Source organism: Mugil cephalus, chromosome 7, assembly GCF_022458985.1.
Source record: "Mugil cephalus isolate CIBA_MC_2020 chromosome 7, CIBA_Mcephalus_1.1, whole genome shotgun sequence".
In the NCBI taxonomy this organism is placed as follows: domain Eukaryota; kingdom Metazoa; phylum Chordata; class Actinopteri; order Mugiliformes; family Mugilidae; genus Mugil; species Mugil cephalus.
The window spans coordinates 11,527,130-11,552,191 of NC_061776.1; the positions used below are offsets into that span (position 1 = coordinate 11,527,130).

General features: G+C 41.6%; 1 protein-coding gene across 2 annotated transcripts; it reads right to left on the reverse strand.

Moving 5' to 3' along the window:
• si:ch211-106h4.4 (MAM and LDL-receptor class A domain-containing protein 2) lies at positions 1-23,216 on the reverse strand. Of its 2 annotated transcripts, XM_047588430.1 has the most exons (51): positions 23,049-23,216; positions 22,792-22,920; positions 22,498-22,626; positions 22,261-22,363; positions 22,008-22,173; positions 21,168-21,375; positions 20,016-20,147; positions 19,784-19,908; positions 19,348-19,585; positions 18,638-18,906; positions 18,423-18,513; positions 18,194-18,334; positions 17,771-17,911; positions 17,078-17,211; positions 16,800-16,971; positions 16,365-16,484; positions 15,967-16,121; positions 15,781-15,876; positions 15,216-15,306; positions 14,961-15,080; positions 14,377-14,479; positions 14,130-14,280; positions 13,776-13,995; positions 12,893-13,016; positions 12,376-12,505; positions 12,215-12,293; positions 11,989-12,141; positions 10,973-11,098; positions 10,681-10,896; positions 10,490-10,609; positions 10,131-10,283; positions 9,944-10,035; positions 8,875-9,042; positions 8,545-8,733; positions 8,361-8,469; positions 7,498-7,620; positions 7,295-7,394; positions 6,965-7,124; positions 6,499-6,598; positions 6,221-6,364; positions 5,630-5,817; positions 5,095-5,260; positions 4,590-4,811; positions 3,500-3,678; positions 2,865-3,102; positions 1,913-2,072; positions 1,725-1,839; positions 1,046-1,163; positions 559-655; positions 392-461; positions 1-314 (listed from the first exon to the last, which is right to left on the reverse strand). In XM_047588430.1, exons 1-51 carry the CDS (start codon positions 23,074-23,076, stop codon positions 222-224), a joined length of 7,194 nt encoding a protein of 2,397 aa, XP_047444386.1. In that variant the 5' UTR covers positions 23,077-23,216; the 3' UTR covers positions 1-221. The 2 variants fall into 2 exon arrangements, with proteins under 2 accessions (XP_047444386.1, XP_047444387.1); XM_047588431.1 differs by lacking the exon at positions 392-461.
• Positions 23,217-25,062: the final 1,846 nt, after the last annotated feature.

Below are 25,062 nucleotides of genomic sequence, written 5' to 3' on the forward strand. Positions count from 1 at the left end.
TTCTGTTAAAATGTTTAATGAATTAAACTCTTATTAAAACTAAAGAGTCACAATTACATTGCCATTACATTCTGATCTATGTCTTGTACAGAATAATATTTTCACCTTCTTGTTTTAATTCCATTAAAACATCTTCAAGTAAAAAAAAAAGGTTAATAAATTACAAAATTGTTGTTTAATTTGAGTTATTGTAATTTAAAAACAAAGGGAAAACTTCAGGGTTAAGCATCAGACGAGGCGACGGCGGAACCCTCTGCACGTGGTGACGGATCCTCATTTCTGTTGTAGAAGGAAAAGTCAGCGTGCTGCGTGGCCTAGATAGGAAACAAACATTTAAATCCTCAGATCAACGTAAAAAAGAAAATGTGGAACTCTTACAAACATTACTGACATCTGTTCTGCAGTCGTAGAGGTCAATCACAGAGTTCTGGTCGGTTTTGTCATGACTAAAAACTGACGACCTAGGACGCACAAGCAAAGCTGTGTGTCAACACCATGAACGAGAGTTCTTATTAGGGGCTTTATGTTAATTAGTCAAGTATTTAGATGACCACATACCCTAAACCACGCTTCCAGTTCAATGTAAAGAGGAAGAAGGAGATGATGAGTCCGACTAGTAAAGTCAGACCAACGGCGAGGCCGACGTACAACACACCTGTAGACACACAGAGGACAACAGATGGTAAGAATTTAACATCAACATCTGGAAGGTTTACTTTTTGGTATCAAACGCTTTTTTTTTTTTAGGTTCTTTGTAGTAAAATACTGATATTAAAATAAAAAATATTGATTCTTCATTTTAGAGTACAGGTGGACATCAGACAGAGAAGAATAACTCAAGCCGTAACCATGTAAACTTAAAACAAGGGAAAAACACCATGTTGTAGGTCATAAAGTTATCTCACTTTTCCATTTCTGCAGAAAACATCACAGTTGCATGGGTAGATATTATAGTTTTTTTTTTCTTTCAGGCGACATGTATAATAATCTTTATCCATATAGCACTTTTCAAGTCAAGCAGGATTTAAGGAGGATTTCGTGTTACTGTTGTTATCCGACGGCTCAACGGTAGGATCTGAGAAGCAGCTGCTGGGAACAACGGCGATATCATCCAGAGCAACGTCTCCGCCCGTATTCTTCCCCCTCTGATACGCAAACACAAACTGCGGCGGAGAAGAAAAAAGGGGGACGAAAATTCATAGGATGCATGAGCAAACATTGCTGTTATTAGTAAATTTGAGTTTTTATTGAACTTCTTTTGCAGAATGCGCAGTAGTGTGTTTTTATTGACAAAATCCCATGCAGTTCTTTTTTTGTACCCTGATCTGCAATCTCTACATATTTTACAATAAATTAACTCCTTTAGACATTTGTTTTAAACTAGAATCTAGTTACATTTAATAAGAAAAGGCACAGATGTTTAAGGTTATATGAGTGAGAACCAATGTTAAATATAAACATGTTTCTATTCTAGGAGTCGAACTATGGAATAGTCTAGATGACAAATTGAAATTGTGTAGCTCACTGGTGACTTTGAGAAAAGCCTTAAAACATAGGTCTTTAACAGGGAGTCCACGACCCTGGGATTGGGATCATATCCCAATCATATCCCAACAATACAGCTGCAGCAAGATGTTCAGGAGTGACTCCATGAATGGCAGTACTAAAAAATACTTACTACTAATACTACTAATGCATCAGTCTTATTAAAAGTCAATTATTACCCAGAATGCCTCTTCATGTGTAATAGACACCCTGGCCTCCTGCCACTGGTCTCCATTGTTTCCTGTCTTAATCCACTTCATGAGTCCTTCTTCATTGCCACCAGCGTGTATTTTCCTATGAGATTAATGTAATGCAAATGTTACTGTAATATAATGTTACTTAATAGAAAGCTTGTGCTTAATGTCACCTGTCATTTATGTAGAGTCTCAGAGTCCCGACGCGGTCGCCATACATGTGGTACCAGAACGAGATACAGTGCCCTCTAGTGGACGGCTGAAACACATCACTGATGAGGAAGGATGTGTCTCCCCACTCCCCTACTGAGCTGTCCACGTACACATAGTGACCTGAAGGAAAGAGCAACAAAGTGAGCTCTTGTTGTCCTTTTACAATCATGTAACTTGCATGTACTGCAAGTACTGCTCCAATGCAAGTATCACGTATGTCCAATAACCTTTTATAGCCTGTTTGTATAAAAAAAACCCCATCTATTTAGGACATAACCACAGTAAATTAAATGCTGTTCACGAAACATTCTGGAGCTCATACATGGTCTTGGTGTCATTTGAAAGCCAAAACTCTGACGTTTCTATCACAGAAGTCAGAATCACTCTAAATGGTATTCTTCTTGAGTAATCACAGTTGGTACACTGTCAAAAAATGTGTTGGCTGTGTCGGTTGAATCCTATAACGACTTTTATCAATGAAATATGAAGAAAATTACACATTTTATGCAGAATTTACTCAAATACCACTCGTGCACAGAGATCTGATTAGTTCAAAAAGCTACTGTCGTCCCATATACGACCCCGCAGAATGTTAAAAGGTTAAACAAAAGAAAACGGGGCTTGAAGAGTTTCATGAAGAATGACTGAGAACCTTCACAGACCTACAATCATGAACACGTCTGACCTGCTTGTTTGAGTTGAGTTGAGTGTAATTTAATGAAATAAACCTATACTTGATTTAAGCTGCTTTGACACACGTTTTAGTTACGCTATAGTTATTTCTATGTATAAAGAATCAGCCATGATTCACAACTGAACTGGTGACAATGATGTTCTTATATGTTTGCAAAAAGTGGTCTCTCTCACACATGCACATGTTAAACCGAGGTCTGACTCAGAGTGTATTATTACCATGTGTAGAGTTGGTAGTGTGATCGATGCTGGGTCCCGTGTTGGGGTTTGGGGAGGCTCCGCTGCCACGGAGCCAGTCCCCCTGGTCTACGTCTCCACCCAGGTTGCTCCAGCTACACATTGTGCTCTCAAAGTCGCAAAATCCGCGAGGAGAGCACTGAGCATCTGTCAGCCGTACGTCATCGAAAGCCATGTCCCCCTCCCGGGTGGGTCCAGCCTTCACGCCCTCCACCACAATCTGAAACACAAAGTTTAAGGTCACGTTCTTTTTATGCTGCTGACAAACAAACATCGTTAGTACTGATTAATCAAAAAAGTATCAAGTTATAAACACAATGGCTCAGCGTTTTAATAATGCATAATATACTGTATTATTGGACTATAGGTACTAAAAAAAATTAATTCACACAATTTATTATATTATTATGTAGTTATATATGCTTTAAAATGTAATATGCAAACTAACTGAAATATATACTTCAAAGGCTCAATCTGCGAATTTATGCCAGTTAATATTAAAAATGAAAAGTAAGATAAAATGTAAGTAAATCAAAACGTGTACTTGTTTACTTAACGAGTACATGTATTTTTTTCCCCGACCATGCATTTTGTGCGTATGTTTTTGTGCGACTCACTCTGTAAGGCTGAACCCGAGGCAGAAGTGCAGCCTGAGCGAACCTCCACAGTCGGCCCTGGTCTCCAGACTGAGAGAAGATCAGAGCTTCCTTCCCTTCTTCGCTCTGCTGGTAAACATTCAGCGTCCCCATTCCTGTGCCATACATGTGGTACCACAGCTGCACACACGATCCTCTACCTGCAGACATACGATACGATGGAATTCTGCTCGGCTTCGCGAGACGGCAACTAGATGAGTAACGTAAAAAAGGAAATAAGACTATATAACAACATGCACAGCAGCACACTTGTTGTTCACCTTTTACACTTGTACGCCGCTTAGAAGTCAAGTTATTTGTGTTATCGCAGAGAGAAACGTAGAACAGGTCGGTGGTCACCTTAAATTTAGTGATGTGCAAATCAATACTAAAATATCGATACATCCGATAACATATCTTTATGCTCTAAAATCGATTCTCAAATCAAAATATCGATACTTTCGATACTTCAGTCACTCGTGGTGATGTATATCATCAACAGGAACACAGTGGAGAGCAACTAAATTAACTACTGAGTTGTGGCAACACAACAAACCTCATGAAACACCTCAGGTCAAACCACAACACAAAATACGAGGCATTTGTGACGAGACGTAGAAAAGTTCTCAATAGTTAAACAACAATTTATTTTAATGGTCTCATTACTTTACTTTTTTTTGTGTTTGAAGAACCATTTTCTCATATTGTGTCCTATTGTGTTTGTTTTTTCTGTTGTTGTATTAGCTCGGCTATTTAGTAAATGAGGCAGACAGCACAATATAGTTCCAAGTTTAAAATAAATAAAGTCTTGAATTCTTTATGAAGCTATCATTTGAAACACTACTTTATATATATATATTTATTAGACACATTAAATGTATTTGCACAAAGTATCGGTATTGGATCGGTATCGCCGATACCGGCCTGAATTTCACTTGGTATCAGATCGGTAAGGAAATCGGTGGTATCAATCATGACCGCTTAAATAGCAACAACTGGACAATTTATCCTGAGGGACATGGTAGATCCGATCCTAAAATGATCAAATGGCTTGAATCAGGCGTCCTTTTACCTGCAGGGTACAGCGGTGAAAACATCGAAGCGGTTTCGCCAGCTTGGTCAACGGCGGAGGAAGGCAGGGAGTAGTAATGACCCGTGGGTGTGTTGGTGGTGTGGTCACTGTCTGGGCCTGTGTTTGGCTTGTGAGAGGCACCAGACTGTCTGACCCAGTCAGTGTCATCGAACGTCTGCTGCTGCTGCCAGTCACAGCTGCCTTCCTCAAAGTCACACAAATCTACAGCACGATATTATGTTAGAATGCACGTTTATGTTTTAAAACAAAGCGTGTGGTAATAATTTAACTTTATTTCTGCTGGATTCTCCCCTAGTTTTCATTTAGTTGTTTGACTTCAAGATATCTATCAATCCTAAAATAAAAAGAGGTGTTGCACATGTGACTCAAACAGGGGGAAACTGGCCAGCTGACAGGAGTCTACTTTCAGCCACATTAACAACTTAAATATTACTTTGATAAAACACATTTTGGGTCAGATTTTCTCCAGCTTCAGCCTCATTACCAGTGGCAGGACACGGTCCATTAGCGAAGGCAATGTCATCAATGGCTATGTCTCCCGCCTCTCCTCCCACCGTAGACTCCAGTATCACTCGGTGGACTTCCTTCATTGCCACATGGCTCTGAGCCAGCAGCCACTCATCCCCCTGGTTCCCTGATTTTTGCCACACCTACAGGAAAGACAGGAGGTTGATTCACTCGTCACAATGAGGATGTGAGGAGGCTTTTGCAACACAGCAGTATGCAGTGAAACTGTGCAGCTTGCACTCAATATACCATGCATTAATGTTATTTTGCAATCGGCATTTCACAACCGTGTGAAATGTATAATCAGGGGGAGAAGGTCCAGTTGAACCAGCCACAAATATTTCCCAATCAGCCATGCAGCTGTTTTTTCTATGGCTGCAGCAAAGGGAAGTGTCCAGACGAAAAACAGAATTATTAACGAAAAAAAAAAAATAAAATAAAAAAAGAGGCCTTCTCTGACCTTTTGGCTTGTTTGAATGTTAACTAAACTGAGGATTTCGTGCATGTTTTACCAGAGTTTCCTTAAAGTGATCAGCTGTTTGTAGAAGCATCCTCAAGGACCCCACAGTGGCTCCGAACATGTGATACCAAAATGTGAAACAGTATCCTTTTTCGCCAGCAGGTGGCAGCAGTGAAGACTTCAGCTGCGCTCTGTTCCCCTTCACACTAGGCAGGGAACTCTCGATGTAAAGGTATCTCCCTGTGAAACAAACACAAGAATCTTTTAAACCTCAATAAAAGTATAGTTGCAGCCTCTCATGACAAGTTGCTTGTAAGACCCATGAGGAGGGATTTTCCACTCTCCAATTCCCACAGAATTTCACAATAAAACGGCAAATGCAAATGTTTGAATGAGGAATTTTTTTTTTTCACAACACCCTTAAGATTTAATGTGGGCAAATATCTGCCATAATACTTCCAAGCCCTAGCTAATGCTTAAAATTACATATTAAATAAAAATGAGCAAAACAAACTGTGGCTTTTTTCTTCAGAGATGCATAAAAAAATAAAAAGCATTTCTGTTCAATTCAATTTGCAAAAAAAGACAGGCTTGCAAAACAAGGAAACTCCCTGCATGAAGAACAATTTAGCACTGTAGTGACCTTTGCCTGTGGTGTGGTCTCCTGCAGGCCCGGTGTTGGGGCTCTCGGTGGGGCCTGACCCACTGAACCAGTCCAGCTCATCCTCAGCCCCCTGCACCCAACCACACGGCCCGTTTTCAAAAGAACAGCCATAGGAAGGCAGAGCTGAGGAGGGGAAAGGGATTTCAAAGTTTCCTCATATGTCAAAATGTAAAGGCAGTGTAAAAAAAAAAAAAAAAAAGCACTAACTCTCACTCTGAAAACAGTCCACATACAAGTCTGATTAAACATAAAGTTACCTGGTGGCTGGTAGGATTTCTCACAGTTTACAAAAGAGATATCATCCACAGCGGCAATGTGGTCCCAAGTAGAAGCTCTATTAATGCTACTGAACGAAATCTGAAATACAAAAAAACACGTTTAAAAGATTAAAGTGCAATAAACACTGCATTAATGGAGCATTATGTGTCTACTGGCATATGACAGAAAATGTGATGCACATTGTAATATAACCACCCTGCAGGTGGTTTTTGCTGCAGCTACTTTAAAGTGTCTTTTCTCCATAACATGTGACTGCGACGATAAAAATACCACGCATTTCAGATTTATTTTCATAGACTTAGCAATCAAGTATGTGTAGCACAGTGCAGGCGCAGGCCTGAAGGCAGATTCAACCTCCCCCTCTGCTCTTTTACTGCGATCTGAAAATTCACTTTTGTGCGTTTCGTGCGCCCTGTGTTCTAAGCCCTTTTGTCAAGCGGACACCTTATAAGGCTGCTGCTGGCGGCCCAGAGGCAGATGCTCCGGGGTCCAGTGGGAGACAGTGTTGTGACTGCGTGACCACAGGATTGCTTCACTCCCTTCAGCTTGCTGCATAAGCACTCTGAGTGACCCAGCACTCGCTGCGCTGATGTGGAAGTGAAACCTGGGCACAGGAAAGAAGGAAGGAAGAAGAGGAGAGTGTTGGATTGGGAAGAGAGTTGCATGGTTAAAAAGCGCGGGCGGTGGGGAGGCTTGAGCAATTCATACCCTAAAATATTCGACTCTCTATCAAAATAAATATGTAATAGACTTTTTGGAGTGATAATCTCTTACAGAATCTGGCAGTAGGGTGATGAAGGGGCGAGTGGAGGACTTTGTAGCATGGCCTCACTCTGTGTGGACCCTTGTCTGGACTTCACGGTCATGTAGTAGCCTGAGAGGGAAGGAGAATCAAGAAATGTGGTCTTAAATGGAGATTGAGATGGATGAGAGCAGCTGTGATCATTTCGCTGTTTTACCACTCGTTAAACGGTCACCTGTGCCTGTAGTGTGATCAGCCGGCGGCTCAGTGTCATTATTAGCCTTCTGTCTCCGCCACGTGCTCCGTCCGTCGCTGGTGTCAGTCCAGCCGCACTGATCGCTTTCAAATGTGCACGGACCTGAAACGTCAAGTCAATGCGCGGGTGACGCTTCAGCAGAAAGCGGGGAGGTTGACACCGGTTTGCAATTACCATATTTGCAGGAAACGACTATTTTGTGCCCGTGCAAGAGAAAACATTACGTCAAGTCCGTCTGTCCGTGTGAACCAAATCAAATTGTTTCGCTAGAGCCGGGGCCGACAAACGACTATAAAAATGTTGTTGTTGCGGGGCAGGCTGACCTCTGTGAGGACAAATGTGCGAGTCTTTTCTAAATTATCATGCAGGAAGAGGCCATCTGTCTCTACTTCCTGTCTCTGCAGAAAATCGAGTTTCGCTCCCTCCCCTCGCTTTAACATAACATGGCACCATTCTGGATTTATCCCATAATTTAAAACCTGCAATGAAACACTTGGCATTAAAAGACATTAGCGTTTCTTGCAGTCAGCCCATGAGTCATCTCGGCTCTCCCGTTTTGCCGACATTTCAAAGCTAAATCAAAAAAGGAAGTCGCTATTTATGCGAGGAATAAAGTGCAATGGTGTTTGTTAATGTTTAAAATAAGATGGGGAAACTTTGAAAATTGAATTAATTAGATTAGAGGGACTGCACAAATGACAGCCTCTGGCATGATGCTGCAGCAAAAACTAGACGGAAACCTTTGGGCCTTATGAGCATTCGGGAGGAAAATGAAACATTCAACAGTTTATATGTAGCATACGGTCTGGACAGAAACAGCGAATGCAACTTGAAGCTCTCACCACAGCCAGCCTCGTCCTCCGCCTGGGGGCAGTCTGCATGATAATCACATTGCAACGCGGCCAGAACACACACATTTCCGCCGGAGCTCCAGCAAAAGAACTCGTTATCCTGCATCACCAACGGAACAAATTTAGCTACGTCATTTTTTTTCTTCTGCGCTTGAAAATACTGCACACGTTTTACCTGACAGGGGTTCATCGGCGTGGTCGGGGGGAAAGTGGGAGGGACTGAGGGTGTAGATGGGGCAGAGGTGGATGATGTGTCCGGGAGTTCACTGTCGTTGGGGTCAAATGAGCACTCGCCGGAGAAAGAGATGTCGTCGAGTGCAACCAGCCCCCTGGGACCTTCCCCGAGCTCGTAGCTGAAGACGAGCTGAGGAGGAGACATTAAACAGAATAATTAAAAAAAAAAAAAAAAAAAGTAAATTAAAAGCAATACAGTGAAGGCCAAATATTGGCAAGGGGACACAATCTAAATGAGGACATGGCTGCCTTTTGGCGCGTCCTCGCTGACCTTGCTTCTGGCTGACGAGGAGAACGTGACCTGTGCTCTCTGCCAGCTGAAGCTCTGTGAAGTTTCCCTGAGCCACAGCTCTTTGTCGTCTCTACCGGACCGACGTGTCCGGGACCGCGCTGTCAGTCTGCCTGTAGCATCGTTGGCGCTGAAGTAGAAGAATCTCACCTATGAGGAATTGTAACAGGAGAAAGGAACAAAAGAAAGTATAAGGAGGCATTATTTGTTGGAGTAGTCTTGCAAACTGTAATCAGCCTCCAGGAGTTATTAATAATGTACAGCACCTTTATAGCACGTGATCAGGCATAACATTATGACCACCTTCCTAATATTGTGCCTCTAAAACAGTTGTAGCTCATCAGAGAGTGGACATGGACCCCCCGAGGGTCTCCTGTGGTGTCTGGTGATGAGATGTTGTCAGTGGAGTCTGTGGATCATCCCACAGATACTTGATCAGTTTGGGATCTAGTGAATTTGGAGGGGTTGGCACAGTGGTTTGGTGGATGGTACTAAGGTCTTTTCCTGCGTCTGTGTGGGTTCTCTCCAGGTACTCCAGCTTCCTCCCACCGTCTTAAGAAATGCTCCTTAGGTCAAAATGGTGATTCTACATTGGCCGTAGGTGCGAGTGTGGTTGTCTGTCTCACTGTGTTAGCCCCAATGACTGTTGGGATAGGCTCCAGACCCACCGTGACCAACCACAGAACAAGTGGTTACAGAAAATGCATGAATGAATTTGGAGGCCAGGTCAACACCTTGTACTGTTTTCATGTTTATGTATTTTTTTAGTTGTTCTTAAACGGTTTTTGTTTGTTTGTCCGTGTCAGGCTGCATCCTGAAATTGTGGTGGGGTGACAGTAGTTGCTATGGGGTGGGGGTTGTCTAAGTTACATTCCACACAAATGTCAGATTCAAAGGTTTCCCATCAGAACATTGAATTGTCACAAGATGGTCGATATTATTTACTTCCCATGTCGGTGGTTTTAATGTTGCGTCTGATCGGTATAAGTACAGGAAAGAAATAAGCTGTTGCACTCAGCTTATACACATTTAGCCATCTCGGTGAACTCACGGTGCAGTTTAAGGAGGGCAGTAAAGTTTTGGAGAGAATCTCTGACGTCTGGCCCTCCTCAGTCAGGTGAGTCCCAGGTATCACATAACGACCTGCAGAGCAACACCAAACAACACGGCTAAAATTCAAGATGTTTTTTTAAAAAAAAAAAAAAGTTTCTGCACTGAGACCAGAACTTGTCTTGTACCTGCAGCAGAGTTTTTGGTGTGATCCCTTGGAGGGCCGTGATTCGGCCAGGCTTCCTGTCCTTCGCGATGCGTCCATTCGCCTCCAGGTGTGTCCACGTCGCTGTCGGCCCAGGAGCACAGGCCTTGTTCAAAGCTGCAGCTCTCCACCGCACCTTGTTGGAAAGACAATTACTTTTGATACAGACAATTCAGATATAGTCATGTTTTCTTTGTGAAACTGCTATAACAATGCCATAGTTCTTATAAAAGTACTACAATTTACTTTAATATGGAGTATGTGTAACTGTTCTGAGGAAAATGTTCAAAACAAGGATAATTCTAAAAAATTTGCACCACTACATAATGTGCGATATCTCACCACAGTTGTTCTCATCAGACCAGTCTCCACAGTCATCGCTGAAGTCACACACACGGCTGAGGTCCACACACGCGCTGTTGTTGCACATGAACGCACCGTCAGGACACCACGGCTGGGGCGCTAAGAAGGAAGCGTTGATCAGCTCATTGCGTTGGTCAGGACAATAAGTAAAAAGCTGCAGGTCATCGTACCGGGCAGGGTGCAGTTGGCGAAGGTGACATCATCAATGGCGACGTGTCCAGGCTTGTTGAAGGACCTGGACGCTTCAAACAGGATGGTGAAGTCCTGAGGGATTCGGCCAACTGTCACCTCACCGTGTTGCCAGGCATCTCCATGGTTACCGGAGAGCCACCACAACGTGGTGGTCCTGTAGCCTTCCTTCAGCAGCACACTGAGCTCTTCAGCGTCTAGAATTCACAGAATTGAATATCAAAACGGAGAAACATTCGCATGCTCATTTACACATGCGAATGCAACACATACCCTCTCCATACACGTTGTAGTAGAAGTGTAGGGTGCAGGTGGCGCTGGCCTGTGTCATGGTGGGACTCTGCAGGGCAGCGGGGCTCATTTGATCTCCCCGGTCTGTGTCGACCGCCATGTACCAACCTGGAGGAGTCAGATCAGAACACAATCACACGCATGCTGAAAATAGAAACAACAGAATAGAAACATCTGCTGTAGAGAAAGTAGAGAAAGATGTAAGCTGACAAAGAGGTGGCATGAGACATAAATTAAAACTGTTAATTCTTTAGCAAATATACACTCACTGGCCACTTCATTAGGTACACCTGTTAAAATGCTTGTTAACTCAAATGGTTTATCAGCCAATCACATGGTTGCAATTCAATGCATTTATTCATGTAGAGGTGAAGACTTGCTGAAGTTCAAACTGAGCATTAGACTGGGGAAGAAAGGAGATTTAAGTGACTTTGAACGTGGTGTGGTTGTTGGTGCCAGACGAGTATTTCAAAAACTACTACTGGGATTTTCACACACAACCATCTCTAGGGTTTACAGAGAAAATATCCAGTGAGCGGCAGTTGTGCGGACAAAAATGCCTTGTTGATGTGAGAGGTCAGAGGAGAATGGGCAGACTGGTTGGAGAAACTCAAAACTATTACTATTACTAACTAAAAATAAAGTGTCCGGTAATTGTATGTGTACATTGCCCAAGAGCATTTCTGGAAACATACACGGTTTAAAGAGGAAACACAAGAGGAATCACGCATGGCTCATATTAAGCCTTTTTCCCCTAGTAACAAACTTCTCAGTGATCCCTACATGTAGCCCTCCTGATCCTCACTTGGTGGGCTGCAATTATGAAAATTATGAAACCTTACTGTGAAACCTTTCCAGCTCCGACTTTTACAGCTTCTTGTAGCATAAAGGTGTGTTCGTGTCTTTAAGACCAGAATAAGTCTGTTTTATAACGGTACAACAGTCCACCTGCTGCTGTATGTAAAGGCAGTAGAAGAAGGGAGGGTGTGAGGCCTTACCCAGCTCAGTGCCCAGCGTGTTGTCCACAGACGGTCCAGTGTTCCCTGTAGCATTCCTGCCTCTCACCCACTGAAACTGACCAACACTGATCTCCTCCCAGGCACAGGTGCCATTTTCAAACGAACAACCCGCAAATGAACTTGTTTCATTCACTACAAAAGAAAGAAAACAGTTTTATTTTTGTCGCTGTTAAAAAAATACCTCCTTTAGGACCAGTGGCAGTACCTTGACATGAACCCGCAGTTAGACTGATGTCATCAATGGCAATAAATCCTCCGCCGTTAGTCTCCGCCTCGATGAGCAACTGTTATTGAGAGAGTACGAAAAACATCATTGATAGATACTCTGCTCTTCTCTAAACTTTATGTTTACAGCTTTAGGTTGACCTGGAAAGGTTTGGATGTCTCTACAGACTGAGAGACGCTGCTCCAGATGCTCCCGCTGTTGTTACTGCGGAAAATCAGGTCCTTCTCAAATGGCCCCGAACTTACGAACACCCGCAGTGTCCCAGAGTCACTTTTTGTTTGATATAGGAAAAAGGAGAAACAGCTCAAGTTAGTTTGCATTTTATGACACAGATTCTTTCAAGGGATGCTACTCTGAATGTTGAACATAAATCTTTGCTTAAACAACACATGTATTTGCTTGCTGCTTATTTTATTTTTTATTTTTTTGAGAGTAAGTCTCAACTTAAACTGCGAACTCTGCCACAGAATATTCTCAGTCTTGCACAAAGTGAAGCAGGTGATTCATGTCTAAAGGACACTTGTGCACACTTCCTGAGGAAGTCAACGGGGAACCTCAACAAGATAAACAGGATAAAGTGCATCCTCCCTCACACTGCGTTGTCACATACTGTATGCAGTGAAAGAAGTGGGTATTTTTCCATTTATTTCTGCTGACCTGTCGTCCATATGGTACCAAAACTTGAGACAGGAGGAGGTGTCTGTGAGTTGGATCCACTCCGATGCTACCTGTGCTACACTGCTGTGGTTCCGGCGTGGGGATGAGCTCAACAAAAACCAGCCTGCATGCAAAAAAAGGAAACGAAAATGTCGAATATATATATATATATATATTTTACAATGGAGGACGTGATGACTGAAAAACACAGTCATTTCTAGGACGTTTTTTGTGGTGAAGGGAGGAGGTAACATGGCATATAATTTGCCATAAAAGAACTTTGTTGACGAGTTTAATCTTAAGTCTTTGTTTTTTTTTTGCTAGTTTTAGCTAGTTTGACTGATATAATTTGTGTAGACTACAGCCTATAAGGCTATATATCCATATTTTCCTCCAAAATCTATCAAATACAGCCAAACTCTTTAAAGTTAAAACCAGTTTAGCCTTTTACTCATTTTGGAGCCAATATCTTACTGAACCTAAACGTTGACATCAGCATCTTGTAAAATTCAAATAATAAGCTAAGAGGCACAAACCTAACTTTAATATTATACTGTAAATAGTCATTAACGTGTTAATATAAAATATTCAGGTTTAAATTTAGATATATTAGTGTCCATGCTGCTGTGTGTGAGTAATAAGGCCAATAACACTCATCAGTTTCAACACATTCACTGGGTTTGCGCCTATTGTTGAGCACAATCTACAGTCCAGTGTTAAAATTCATGGTCAGTTCATTTTTAAATATAATTCTTTCATGCGTCAAACAGAACTGACAGGCAGTTTCATTCAAAGAAGAACTGTACAAGTACAAGTAGTCCTGACCTTAACACCAATGAGTCAGTCTGGGATAACATAAAGACACAGAAGGAAATGATCGTACCATCTGGAGTGTGAGTGGTGTGGTCTGTCGGCGGACCCTGGGAGCCTCCGTTGGCCAGCACCCAGTCATGTCCACCTTCTCTGGGGACGTTGACCCACGTGCACTGTCCAGACTCAAAGTCACAGCTACCTGGAGGACTGCATGCTCCATTCCTCACAGAAAAATCATCTATTTTCACTGAAGAATTAGAGCCAGGAACACGGAGGGCCTCAAACACCACCTGGTAAAGAAATGCAACTATTGTAATGTAGCAGCCTTACGTGAGAGAGGGACAAGTAAACTTCAGACTTAAGTAACAAACTGTCAGAGAGATAATTTGGCAGAGAGCTGAAACCATTACACAAAACTGTTTACATGGAAGTTTGCCGGTGAGGACACGGTGACCTCTGCCACCTCCCAGCCTGTAGAGGGCGCTCCATGCCGCTGCCAAAGGGCATTACCCAGCTCCCCGTTTCTCAGCACATGGATGGAAAGGACATTAGAGGAAGTTTCGGTTAACCAGTACCTGAAAAAAAAAAAACAGCAACATTACATTAACAAAAATTAAAATGTGCACGAGACAACGGTGTGTCATAGTGTGGAATAGCAGCACTGGACTCACCAGAAGCGTACGCACATCTCCGTATCAGACCTGAGCTCTGGTGACAGGAGCTGGGCTTCCTCCGGCTGTGTAGAATTTGATATTAAATCATTCATGTAGAAACCTGCAAAAAAGGAAACTGGTTCTTATATGTGGCCATGTTTTTTTCCTCCCAGATACAATATGATATATACAATAATAGCTAAGTGTCCCCAGTCTCCTCACAATATCACAAAAATACTTGACATACAGCTGAGGTTGTACATAAGAGTTTCTCTTAACTTTGTCTCTTAGGCTATTAAAAATGTGGCCTTGTATTAACATGGTATTGACATAATCAGAGGAACATCCTGTGGAAACAATGAATACCTGCACTAAATATAAATGACACCGCATCCATTTCAGAGTCATCTCACTAACACGGCTAAAAATGTCTTGTCTGATGCTGTTAAATTACATGACATTAAAACTTTTTCAGAGACCCGCAGTGGAAAACTAGAAGACCATATTTCCTATCTTGGTGATAATCTTGCTAGTGTTGCAAATCCCAAACATGCTTGCTCTGCTTGTTCTGCAGCTGATCTGTGACCCAGTTTTGTGCTCACCATTTTCAGTTCCATAGGTGTGATCCACGTGATCCTTGGTTCCCTTTCTGCGACCCCAGCGACCCCTGTGACTGACACCGTTCTCAAAGCCACACGAGCTGGAGTCAAACCCGCACACAGCTAAAATGGTGTTAAGAAAAGAAAAAAAAGAAAAGAAAAGAGAAAAAAAGGCAAAACAGTTTTTATTTATAGCTTGTCATTCTAGCTTTTCTTGACATGTCAACACCAAGCAGTGCTGGGTCAGTGTTTCCTCACTCTGACTAGGGCAAACTCCTGCTTTCACAGTAATGTCATCGATGGCGATGAATCCTTGGCTATTGGTGTTTTTATGACCAGCAAACATGATCTGTGGATGAAGAATGGACAGTTTTACACAAAAAAAACAATGAAAATCTATATAAAGGAAATGTGTGCAAACACTTTAAAATTAGCGCCAAAAAAACTGCAGTCCTCAACTGACCACTTGAGGCTGGTTCCAAAATTAATCCCATTCACCTAAAGTGTTAAAATGACCAACGCTGCAGCAGAAATGAACTTGTTTACAACCTGGTATAAAGAAGAGGAGGTATGGTTAAGGTTGTTAATGGCTGGTTTTTGTGATAGGACAGGTGGGCAGAACCACCGCGTTGAGCATCAAAAATGATCTTTGAGTAACCTGTGTGTGATGTCACAGATTGTTCATCCATCTTTATATACAGTCAGTGGTTACAGAAACGCAGCTTTCCTGACATTGAATACCCAAGTAAACCTAACTATCAAGCACCAGCTATACTACAGAACACCTCTAAAAACGAGAATGTGTGCTTGTGTTTAAATTTACCCGTGTTGCATCATTCCTGCTGATGGTTACTTGTGCAGTCATCCACTCTGGATTCTGGGTGCCGTGACGTGTCCAAACTAACAGCTCAGATGATATCTAAAGCAAAGAATGTGAACGTACAGTAGCTCCAAAGGAAGACATTATGAAGTGTGGAAAGTTTGTAGTTGTACTAAGGTGGGTGCTTACTGTCTGAACGAGCAGATCCAGGGTTGACACTGAAGGCCCGAGCATGAAATACCAGAATCCAACACAAATCTCTGACGGAACATTGACGACAGGAACGGAGACGACTGCTCTCTTGCCATCCTTAGATCCAGATCCATTCAGCAATAAAAAGAAACCTTCGTCAAAAGAAAAAAACATCGAGATCAGATGGAAAAACATTGTGTTATTTATTGGCTCTACAAGAAACTCGTAATGTAGAAATAGTTTGTTTTGCTCTACCAACAGTCCAAGGATATACACTTTACACTGATAAAGAGATTTGCATTAATTCTTTATAAAAGTTGTTAATTAAGCTTCTGTGATAACCTCTGATTTAAATATGTTCCTATTGTGAACACCAGTGTCGCCCAGACAAATACCTTGATCGTTCCCAACAGTGTGATCATACCGAGGTCCATCCCATGGCTGGTCTGCTTCAAGTCCGACACTGAGGGTCCAGTTCAAATCATCATTCACTTCCTGGATCCAATTACACAAACCTGTTTTACAAGAAACACATTCCAGTATTAAAATACTCTATTAGTAACTCTGGAAAAGCAGACAATCCTGGACAACTCTTACTCAGTCAAAATTTCAGTTTAGATATCCAGTTAAGACATACAAACAGTTTCTTCTATTTTTTATTGAGTCATTCAGCCGCAGCAGGGAACATATTAAGCAAGATTCAACGGATCTCATCAGATTTATGTTGATGACTAAAGATCTCCTGACGAGGATTCATTTCAGTGCTGTACTTGTTAGTCTAATCAAAAATCTTTCAGTTTCCCCATAGAAACAATATTTTCCAGATGAACCTTTCTCAAAAGTGCAGTCCATAGCGGAGGCAGGAGCCGTGGTGGTTGTGGTGGTAGGGGTTGGTGTAGCTGTTGGAATGATGACCTCACAAGACCTGTTCCTCATGATGCGGACATCATCCAAGGCAAAGCTTCCTTCCGCTGAAGCAGGACACCTGGCTTCTAAAATAATCTGGAATGGAAAAGACAAGATCTCCTTTGCAACTTTGCTTTGATCCATTTGTGGGTCACTTCAAAAGAATTCATCAAGGTATGTTATGAAAGAATAAATGTTTGACCTTGTGAGGACCTGGTGAACTGTAATCCACCCGGTCTCGGATCCATGTGCTGTTTGCAAATCCACTTGTATTCCATACAGGATGCAGTCCCGCAGTGTCACTGACATATACAGTCAGTGTGATGTCCGACGGCTCTGAAAGCACCACAAATGTAGTGAGAATCTGATTTGGTTCTTTATAATACCACAGTGAAAATATAAATAAACTTTCACCCTCCACTCTTTCTAGGCGAAGTGATTCATAAAAGTGGACACCAAGTTTTGGGGAAAATGTGTCTTGGATCTTGTTTCTTCCTCTCAATTACAGCTTTGTTAATCTTTTCAGACTTTTGTTGAAACACATTTTATGCTGTTGTTTTGCCATGCCCACAGAGACTGTATTTATTCCAACCAGAGAGAACCAATGCATGATTATTAGCTACTAGTATGTTCATATTTAACATTCGTCATGTAATATTGCTCTGATTGGGCCAGTCTGTTCCTACTGAGGTCGTTACATATATTTTATTATTCAGATTGTTAGTGGGCTACTAGTTTTCTTGTACACAGAGCAACTGATAAAAGACTTTGTCTCTTTTGCTGTCTTTGTAATGAGCTCTACCTGTCTACCCATTTCCATGTTAGGTGATATTAAACCAAGCGTCACGTACACATGATCCACATGTTTGCATGTAAAACTTGAAACTGTACTCACTATTATAAACCCATGCTTGGGAGTTGTGCCAAATCTCCAGGCAAGCTTGGTCTACAGCCTCCATGGACTCACTCTCTAGTCTGGCAACTTTTTCTCTATCAGACATTCGTTTATAAGAGGCCATGAATAAGGCAAAGTGACCTGCAAACATAAAAAAAAACAAAAAAAAAAACAGTTATCAGTCCAATGCATAGACACATCTGCAGAATTTCAATTCCCATTAGCGTTATATCCACTTCTAGTCTGGGTAGTATTATAAATAAAAAAGTGTGACATCCTTAGTTTAAAAAACACCTTAGTGGACAAAAATGAGCATCTTACCCAGAAATTCGTCAGTAATCCATCAACTTTAAATTACACAATACGTGTTGACTCATTGAAATGATCTTGCAACTCTGGTACTTCAAGTATGTGATAACTCACCTAAAGGAGAATTTATGGTGTGGTCCTTTCTCGGAATAAACGTTCCCTCACTTTCAGCCGAGAGCCAGTCCCAGTCGAGTCCAGACTCTGGTGAAGGATTGTTGACCCAACCACAGAAGTCCATCTCAAAGTCACAAAATCCTGCAAGGGATAAAAATGACAATTACCCAGCAAACACACACCAATGACCATCTTTCATGCATTTGTTAAGTTCAGAGCGGTCACCAACCTGTCGGGGGACAGGCTCCGTTCAGGATGGTGAGGTCGTCAATGGCAATATCTCTCCTTGGTCCATCTCCTACTATCGCCTCAAAAATCACCTGTCAATCAGACGCACAAACTAAGTGGAACTAAGCATGTACAGCATCTCCCAAACTATTAGGTTTTGCAAGCTGAAGATAAACTGAATACAGTGTCTTAAAGTCTGATCCACACTTCACCTACCTGGTATGGCGTATCAGGGCTGAGAAGTGTCACTCTCCCATGCCTCCAATGCGTCCCCTGATCTCCTGTCCTGGTCCAGAGCTGTGTGGGATCCCGGTGGCTGTCAGGGGTTTGAAGGTAAACACCAAGTTCACCCACTCCACTTCCCTCCATGTAGTACCAAAACATCAGGCATTCTCCATCAGGAGGAGTAGCCTCCATCACTGCGGTCATCACGGCGCCTCTGGTCCCCACGGGGTGTTTCCACAACTGAGCACTCAGGTAATAACCTGCACGTAAGGTGGAGACACATGTGTATTTAGCTGGAGGCTTAGACTGATCAGCCACAACATTAAAACCACCGACAGGTGCAGTAAATAACATTAACCATCTTATGACAATTCAATGTTCTTCTAGGAAACTTTTGGACCTGACATGTGGTTGTTAGACAATGTACCACCCACCTAGACCAGACCAGGCAACCACACCCCATAGCTATGACCGTTTACACCTTAGCGAGGCTCACATAAACTTTCTCATATACCAATAGGCTGGCAATAGAGCTGTCATGCAGGTTATGACGCTAACATGCTCAACAAACAATGGAAAACAGGGTATTAGTTGAATATTAACATTTTAGCAAAGCTTTTGTTGTTGTGAGCATGCAGATTTTTGTAAAGCCTTAAAGTGCTCCTAACATGGAAGCAAACTCTTAGTCCTGAGATGCAAACCTTGTTCTGTCCCCAGAGTGTGATCCGTGACAGGGCCTGAAGAGTTGGCAGGTTGGGACGTCCCGTTGATCCGGTCCCAGCTAAAGGCAGCAGACGGCTGGGGCAGCAGCCCACAGAGGGAACCTTGGAAGGTGCACTCTCTCTCAGGAGGACACGAGCCACTCCCACTGTTGGACACCACTATGTCATCAATGGCTATGGTCCCCTGTACACCACCCACCACTGCTTCTACAATAAACTGGAGAACAGTTTGAATTATTTAAAATGCAGGTTTTACAACGTCAAGACAACAGTGAGTTTGACTTCATCATGAAATAAAATATTCCTTTTCTGCACTGGACTAAAATGGCATTGCGGCTCAATGGGGGCAAACAATGCATTTAAGCTAACATATTAAATGCAATGAGATAGTGAGATCTTAGTGATATGGCTTTACCTGTATTGGTTTGTCACTGTTGAAGGTAAGATCAGCAAATCGCCATTTGTTTCCTTGAGTGCCACTTCTCATCCATGCGACTGTCTCTGGTTCGCCAGAACGCTTTACAATAAACTTCAATGAGCCTTAAAATAAAGATTTCAACAGGACGTGAGTAAGAAAGACAAAGAAAAGAAAATCTTTAGCTTAAAGATGTTGGAAAATGGACAAAATTTGACAGAGAGTTACCTACCAATGCTGTTACCAAATATGTGGTACATGAAGCTCACACATATGACTTGTCCTGCAGGCTGAGGGTAGCTGACGAGTCTGGCTGTTGATGCGGTATCTAGGTGGTGTGATGCCGTTATGGCCATGTAGTAGCCTGAGGACCGAGACGCAGGAGTAAAAGTTGAGTGCAGTTTTTGAAGGCTCATCAAGTACGGGAACAATTTGTAAAAATAAAGTTGTGTATGAACTTCAATCTACTGTTCTAAGTGAAACTGCATATCTTGGGTAAATGGTGCCAGGTATATTAAAAACGATTACTCTAAAACAAATGCTACATTATATTGGGACTGTCTTTCTTTTCTTTTTTTATTCTTTGTTTATTCTACTCTGGCAGTGAGGATCCAAATAATTAAGTTCATCCGAGCAGAAAAAGCTGATATAGATGTATAACAACATTGAAGTTCAATTCAGTCCATTCACAACATATGAACAAAATATGGTTTATTGTGAAATATTCCTTACATTAATTGTCTACGAGTGTGGATACTAACATCTAAGGTTTGAAAAGCGTTCTCATTTTGAAGTCAAATTATGGCCTTGTGAAGCACTCTATATGTTGTAATGGCCAACCTTTACTGGTTCTTATCTGATTTCCCAGAAGTGAGATAAAAATATCTGGCATATCTGGGGTGAATGATGCCAGGTATATTAAAAACGATTACTCTAAAAACAAATGCTGTAATATACTGGGACTGCTTTTCTATTCCCTTAGCGTTTATTCTATTCTGGCAGGAACCACTGAGGATCCAAACAATTAAACTCATCTGAGCAAAAAAAGCTGATATAAATGTATAACAACATTGAGATTCAGTTCAGTTCATAACATTACCAAAGTAAGGATAGTATGTGCAATAATACAGAGAATCCAAAGCATGAACCAAGCAGCAGTGGGGAGGAAAAACTTCCTTTTGAAAGGAAGAAAGCCTCGAAACCCAGGATGAATGGCCTGGATATCCAGGGCCTCAAAACACTATTACATAATCGTGAGTCTATTTTAAAATAAACAGGGAAGGTTTTAAGGCCACTGAGTAGGTTTATGTTTCCTTAACAAGGGAGAGTGTACCAACAAATAAAACTTGATTACTGTCAGATGGATCACCGTTTCCACACTCACCAGACAGATCTTTGAACGACCCTTTAGTCCTTTTCCACAAAAGACTGGTTGTGTAGTCACGGTACCATGAACAGGTATCCATTTCAAAATCACACGAGAGGTTCTCCGATCCTGCTGGGACATCGTTCTCTGCACAGTATTCAAAGTTGATATCATCCAGCATAACATCCTTGTTTACCATAAATGGAGGGTTGAATGTAAACAGAAGCTGCACAAAGAGAAGAGCCACATTTGTTTTGGAAAATCAATGTTCTTCAACATCATTTAGGGGTTTCCTTTTCAGTCCACTATCTGTTACTCTGATAAAGCGTTTTAGTTGTGGTCAAATTAATTCACTTAAGTAAAAATTAGCTGCAGACCTCGACTGACTACCTAGTTTCTTCCACTACGTGTGCTCTTTTTGTGCACTGCTGCCTTCAAGTACAATTAACGCACAATGAGTCAAACATTAGATTTTACAATTACATCATATCCGTTTGGTGGATGCTTTTGTCCAAAATAACTTTCCAAAACTGTTAGCATGACTTTTATGATGTGTTATGAAAAGGCAGATATTGCCTTAACTTGACAATGTGTCATCACTGAAGAGCTAATTCCACCAGTGATAAAGGCAAACACTGAAACATAATGTGCTTTATTGACCTGCAAGGGTAAAATTTTATGGAAGTGCAGGAAACCAGATAAACAGCAGATAAAGATCAATAAAACCTGGAGGACAGTGTAAAATCAAATTGAATTTATTTACAGCCTCAAACTACAGACAGTAGTGAAGGTATTAAAAAAAGTTTTCTCACACCTCCTTAAACCTCTAGTTTAAGTCATGCAGGATATTCTACTAACCTTGTATCCTCCTGGCTGATTACCAATGAAGGCTGTGGCATTCTCCCAAACATCTGTCTTACTTTTAGAAATCTGCAATATTTTTTTGACATCTTGGCCTCTGACCAGTGTTAATTCAAGGGACGCTGAGTAGGATGGCGAGAACTCATGGATATGGTACCAAAAGCTAGAACACATCAACAGAGAAATCACAAAAACAGGTAGGGCGCACAGACGTGTATTCTCAGTCAAGGACTTATCTGTCAAATAATACCTGATCTGGCATCCCAGAGCCGCCAGGTGGTCAACAGAATACTCCAATTTAGCCCTTTCAAAGAGACGAGCTGAGTGATTGGCATCTACATGCATGACATGCCCTGTGTCCAGCAGCAGAAGTACAAAATCCAATCAGATTCTCACGGAAGACTAGATCGTGTAATCAAACGTAGCTGCATTCATTTCTAGTTGATCTTCAACAAAGTAATGAAAGGAAGCCGATAACACTAATTACCCCAAGGGCTTCCTGTTGTATGGTCCTGCCCAGGTATCAAGGTAATATTTGCCATCTGCCGTCTCCAGCTGTAGGTTGAATCACTGGCATTTTTCCAACCACAGGAGTGATGGTCAAAGTTGCATGAGCCTTAACGTAGATATGTAACCATATTAAATCAAATGTTAAATTCACTTTGTTGTATCTGTATTGTTTTTATGTCTAGAAACATGTGCATGCATGTGGGATAAGACAGCCCGCCTTGTCAGTTATTGTATGTTGAAAACAGTTCACACTGCAGTTTTGCCAACATACCGCAAAACTCCTCGTCTGAGCCATCTGCACAGTCACTTTTAAAATCACAGACTAGTCGAGTGGGAAGACATCCTCCAGATTTGCACTTGAACTCTCCGTCAGGACAAGAGGACACGATGACGAACAATACTGAAAAGGCAGTTTCAATACAGAGAGAAAGCAAGAAGACGCAACCCGAAGGTGACGTGATATTCTATTGTTAAAATATGTAAAAACCACATTTCAAAAACGTGAAATGCGCTTCATATTTCGCTTACCTGACAGCAGAATAAATAAATGCTTCATGTCTGGAGAGGTATGACACAACCAAGGAATCCAAATAAAAGGTAATCGCTTTAAAGCATGATGTTACCTGTCCGATTAACAGTTTGTACCTGAATTATTGGACTGCAACTTCCATTTCAACAAATGAGCCAAGGCTGGGAGTTCTTATCGGCAAACCACAGCTTAAAGTCCACGGTTAGTCACTAAATTGCTTTACATTTCTGTCCCTTGTCTTTATGGCCCTTAGACCATGCCTTACTCATTTTCTTTAAGTGAAGTAGAGGTCTGGATTATAAGAGCAACATAACGATTGATACATTGCCCAAATGATAAAACCAATCTGTTCTTCTTGGAAGCACTTCATCATAAATTGCTTAAATAAACAGTAAATGTTATTGCGGATGAACTTTAACATAACATCAAAGAAGAATGATGAACTGAAAATATGGTTTATGGTGAAATATTCGTTAAAGTAACTGTCTACAAGCATGGATATTAACCTCTAAAGGTTGAAAAGCGTTCTCATTTTGAAGTCAAATTATGGCCCTGTGAAGTACTCTATATGTTGCAATGGCCAACCTTTACTTGATCTTATCTGGTTTCCCGGCTGTGAGATAGAACTATCTAGGAATAGTAGACACGACATGTTCTTCTTCAGAATGTGAGGTCAAAGAGTTTTCTTAAGCTCAGAAAAGGAGAGAAAAGACAATGATAATGCCATTTAAATCTTATGAATCATACATTAGGATGTAATTCTCTTGATCTCCAAACAAACCCGTCTGCAATTGATCAAGTTCAAAAGCTGGGAAATTCTATGGTTTAAGTTGGTAAATTGAGTGTATGAAGGTTGTCTAGCACACTTGTTTCGTCATCCAGCAAAATACAGGTGGCATAAATCCACCTCTATATAAAAGTATCACGTTAGACCCTAAAAGTAACATGTCATCAAAATGGCAGATCAAAGAGTTTTGTTTTTTTTCGGAAACCTTGAAACAAAAGGAGAACAGAATAGATTAAGGAGTGCAAGTATGACAGTGTTATTCAAGTATTTGAACTACATGGTGATGGGTGAGGAACTGATACAGCCATTGGTGTAGAGGGGGAACAGGAAAGGGCTCAGGACACAACCTTGTGGGGCTCCAGGGTTGGTGCTGGCTGCTGGTTGAGGATGTGAGACTACCCACTCTGACTCATTGTGGTCTGTTACTGAGGAAAATGTCTACCCAGTGGATGAGAAGTGGGGGGGGTCATTGAGTTTCTTGATCATCTATTGACATTGAATTGTGTTAAAAGCAGATGTGAAGTCAATGAAGATAAGTCTGGCAAAGTCATGGGGGAATTCCAGGTGTTTTAGGAGGCCACAGCCGCCCTTTAGTCTTCATGGTGCTATATTCCTGTTTAAGCTTTTGAGTTTGGCTTTGGTAATGTCATTCTTTATGAATGTGCGCTTCATAAAGGACAATGGATAGTTTGATACTGCATAGTATGGAAGATGGAGGAGATGTAGCAGATCTTCTAGGTTAATTCACAGAAAAGCAATGACTGTGCTCCGTCTGGCCATGTTGGTTTGTTGTGCGATATGTGGTTGGAGAGGGGAGTTCCACGGGTGCTGAAGTTGCCATAGTGATAATTGTAATGGTGAATAATGGAAAATGTGCTTACAGAGACTTTACAGAGCAAAGCACAAATTCAACTTGTTCTCTAATGTGTGTCTAATTAAAATGAAATGGAAAATATGCCCAATTAGCAGAAATGCGCACATCTAGTTTTTAGAGTGTGTCCCCTGATTTTCTGTTATGGTCTCTCTTTTCCTTTCAACCTTTCATATGACCTTCCAGAGCAGAACCATTGGCCCATCAATGGTTTGGGCATATAGAACAAAGGCATCCATCATTATTACCTCTTCTAGTCTGAATTTTGTTTGTTTGGTTCCATTTATCATTTGCTTGGTCTTTAGTGGCATTCAGCGTACGGTAAAATGTCCTGACTTGAGCTTTACTGGTGGGA

Coding starts and splice junctions, on each gene's coding strand:
- si:ch211-106h4.4 (XM_047588430.1), bottom strand. CDS start 23,076: ATGAAGCATTTATTTATTCTGCTGTCAG. Junction 16,485..16,799: donor GGACTGCACTTTTGAGAAAG/GTTCATCTGGAA, acceptor CTTGTAAAACAG/GTTTGTGTAATTGGATCCAG. Junction 10,897..10,972: donor CTACAACGTGTATGGAGAGG/GTATGTGTTGCA, acceptor TGTGAATTCTAG/ACGCTGAAGAGCTCAGTGTG.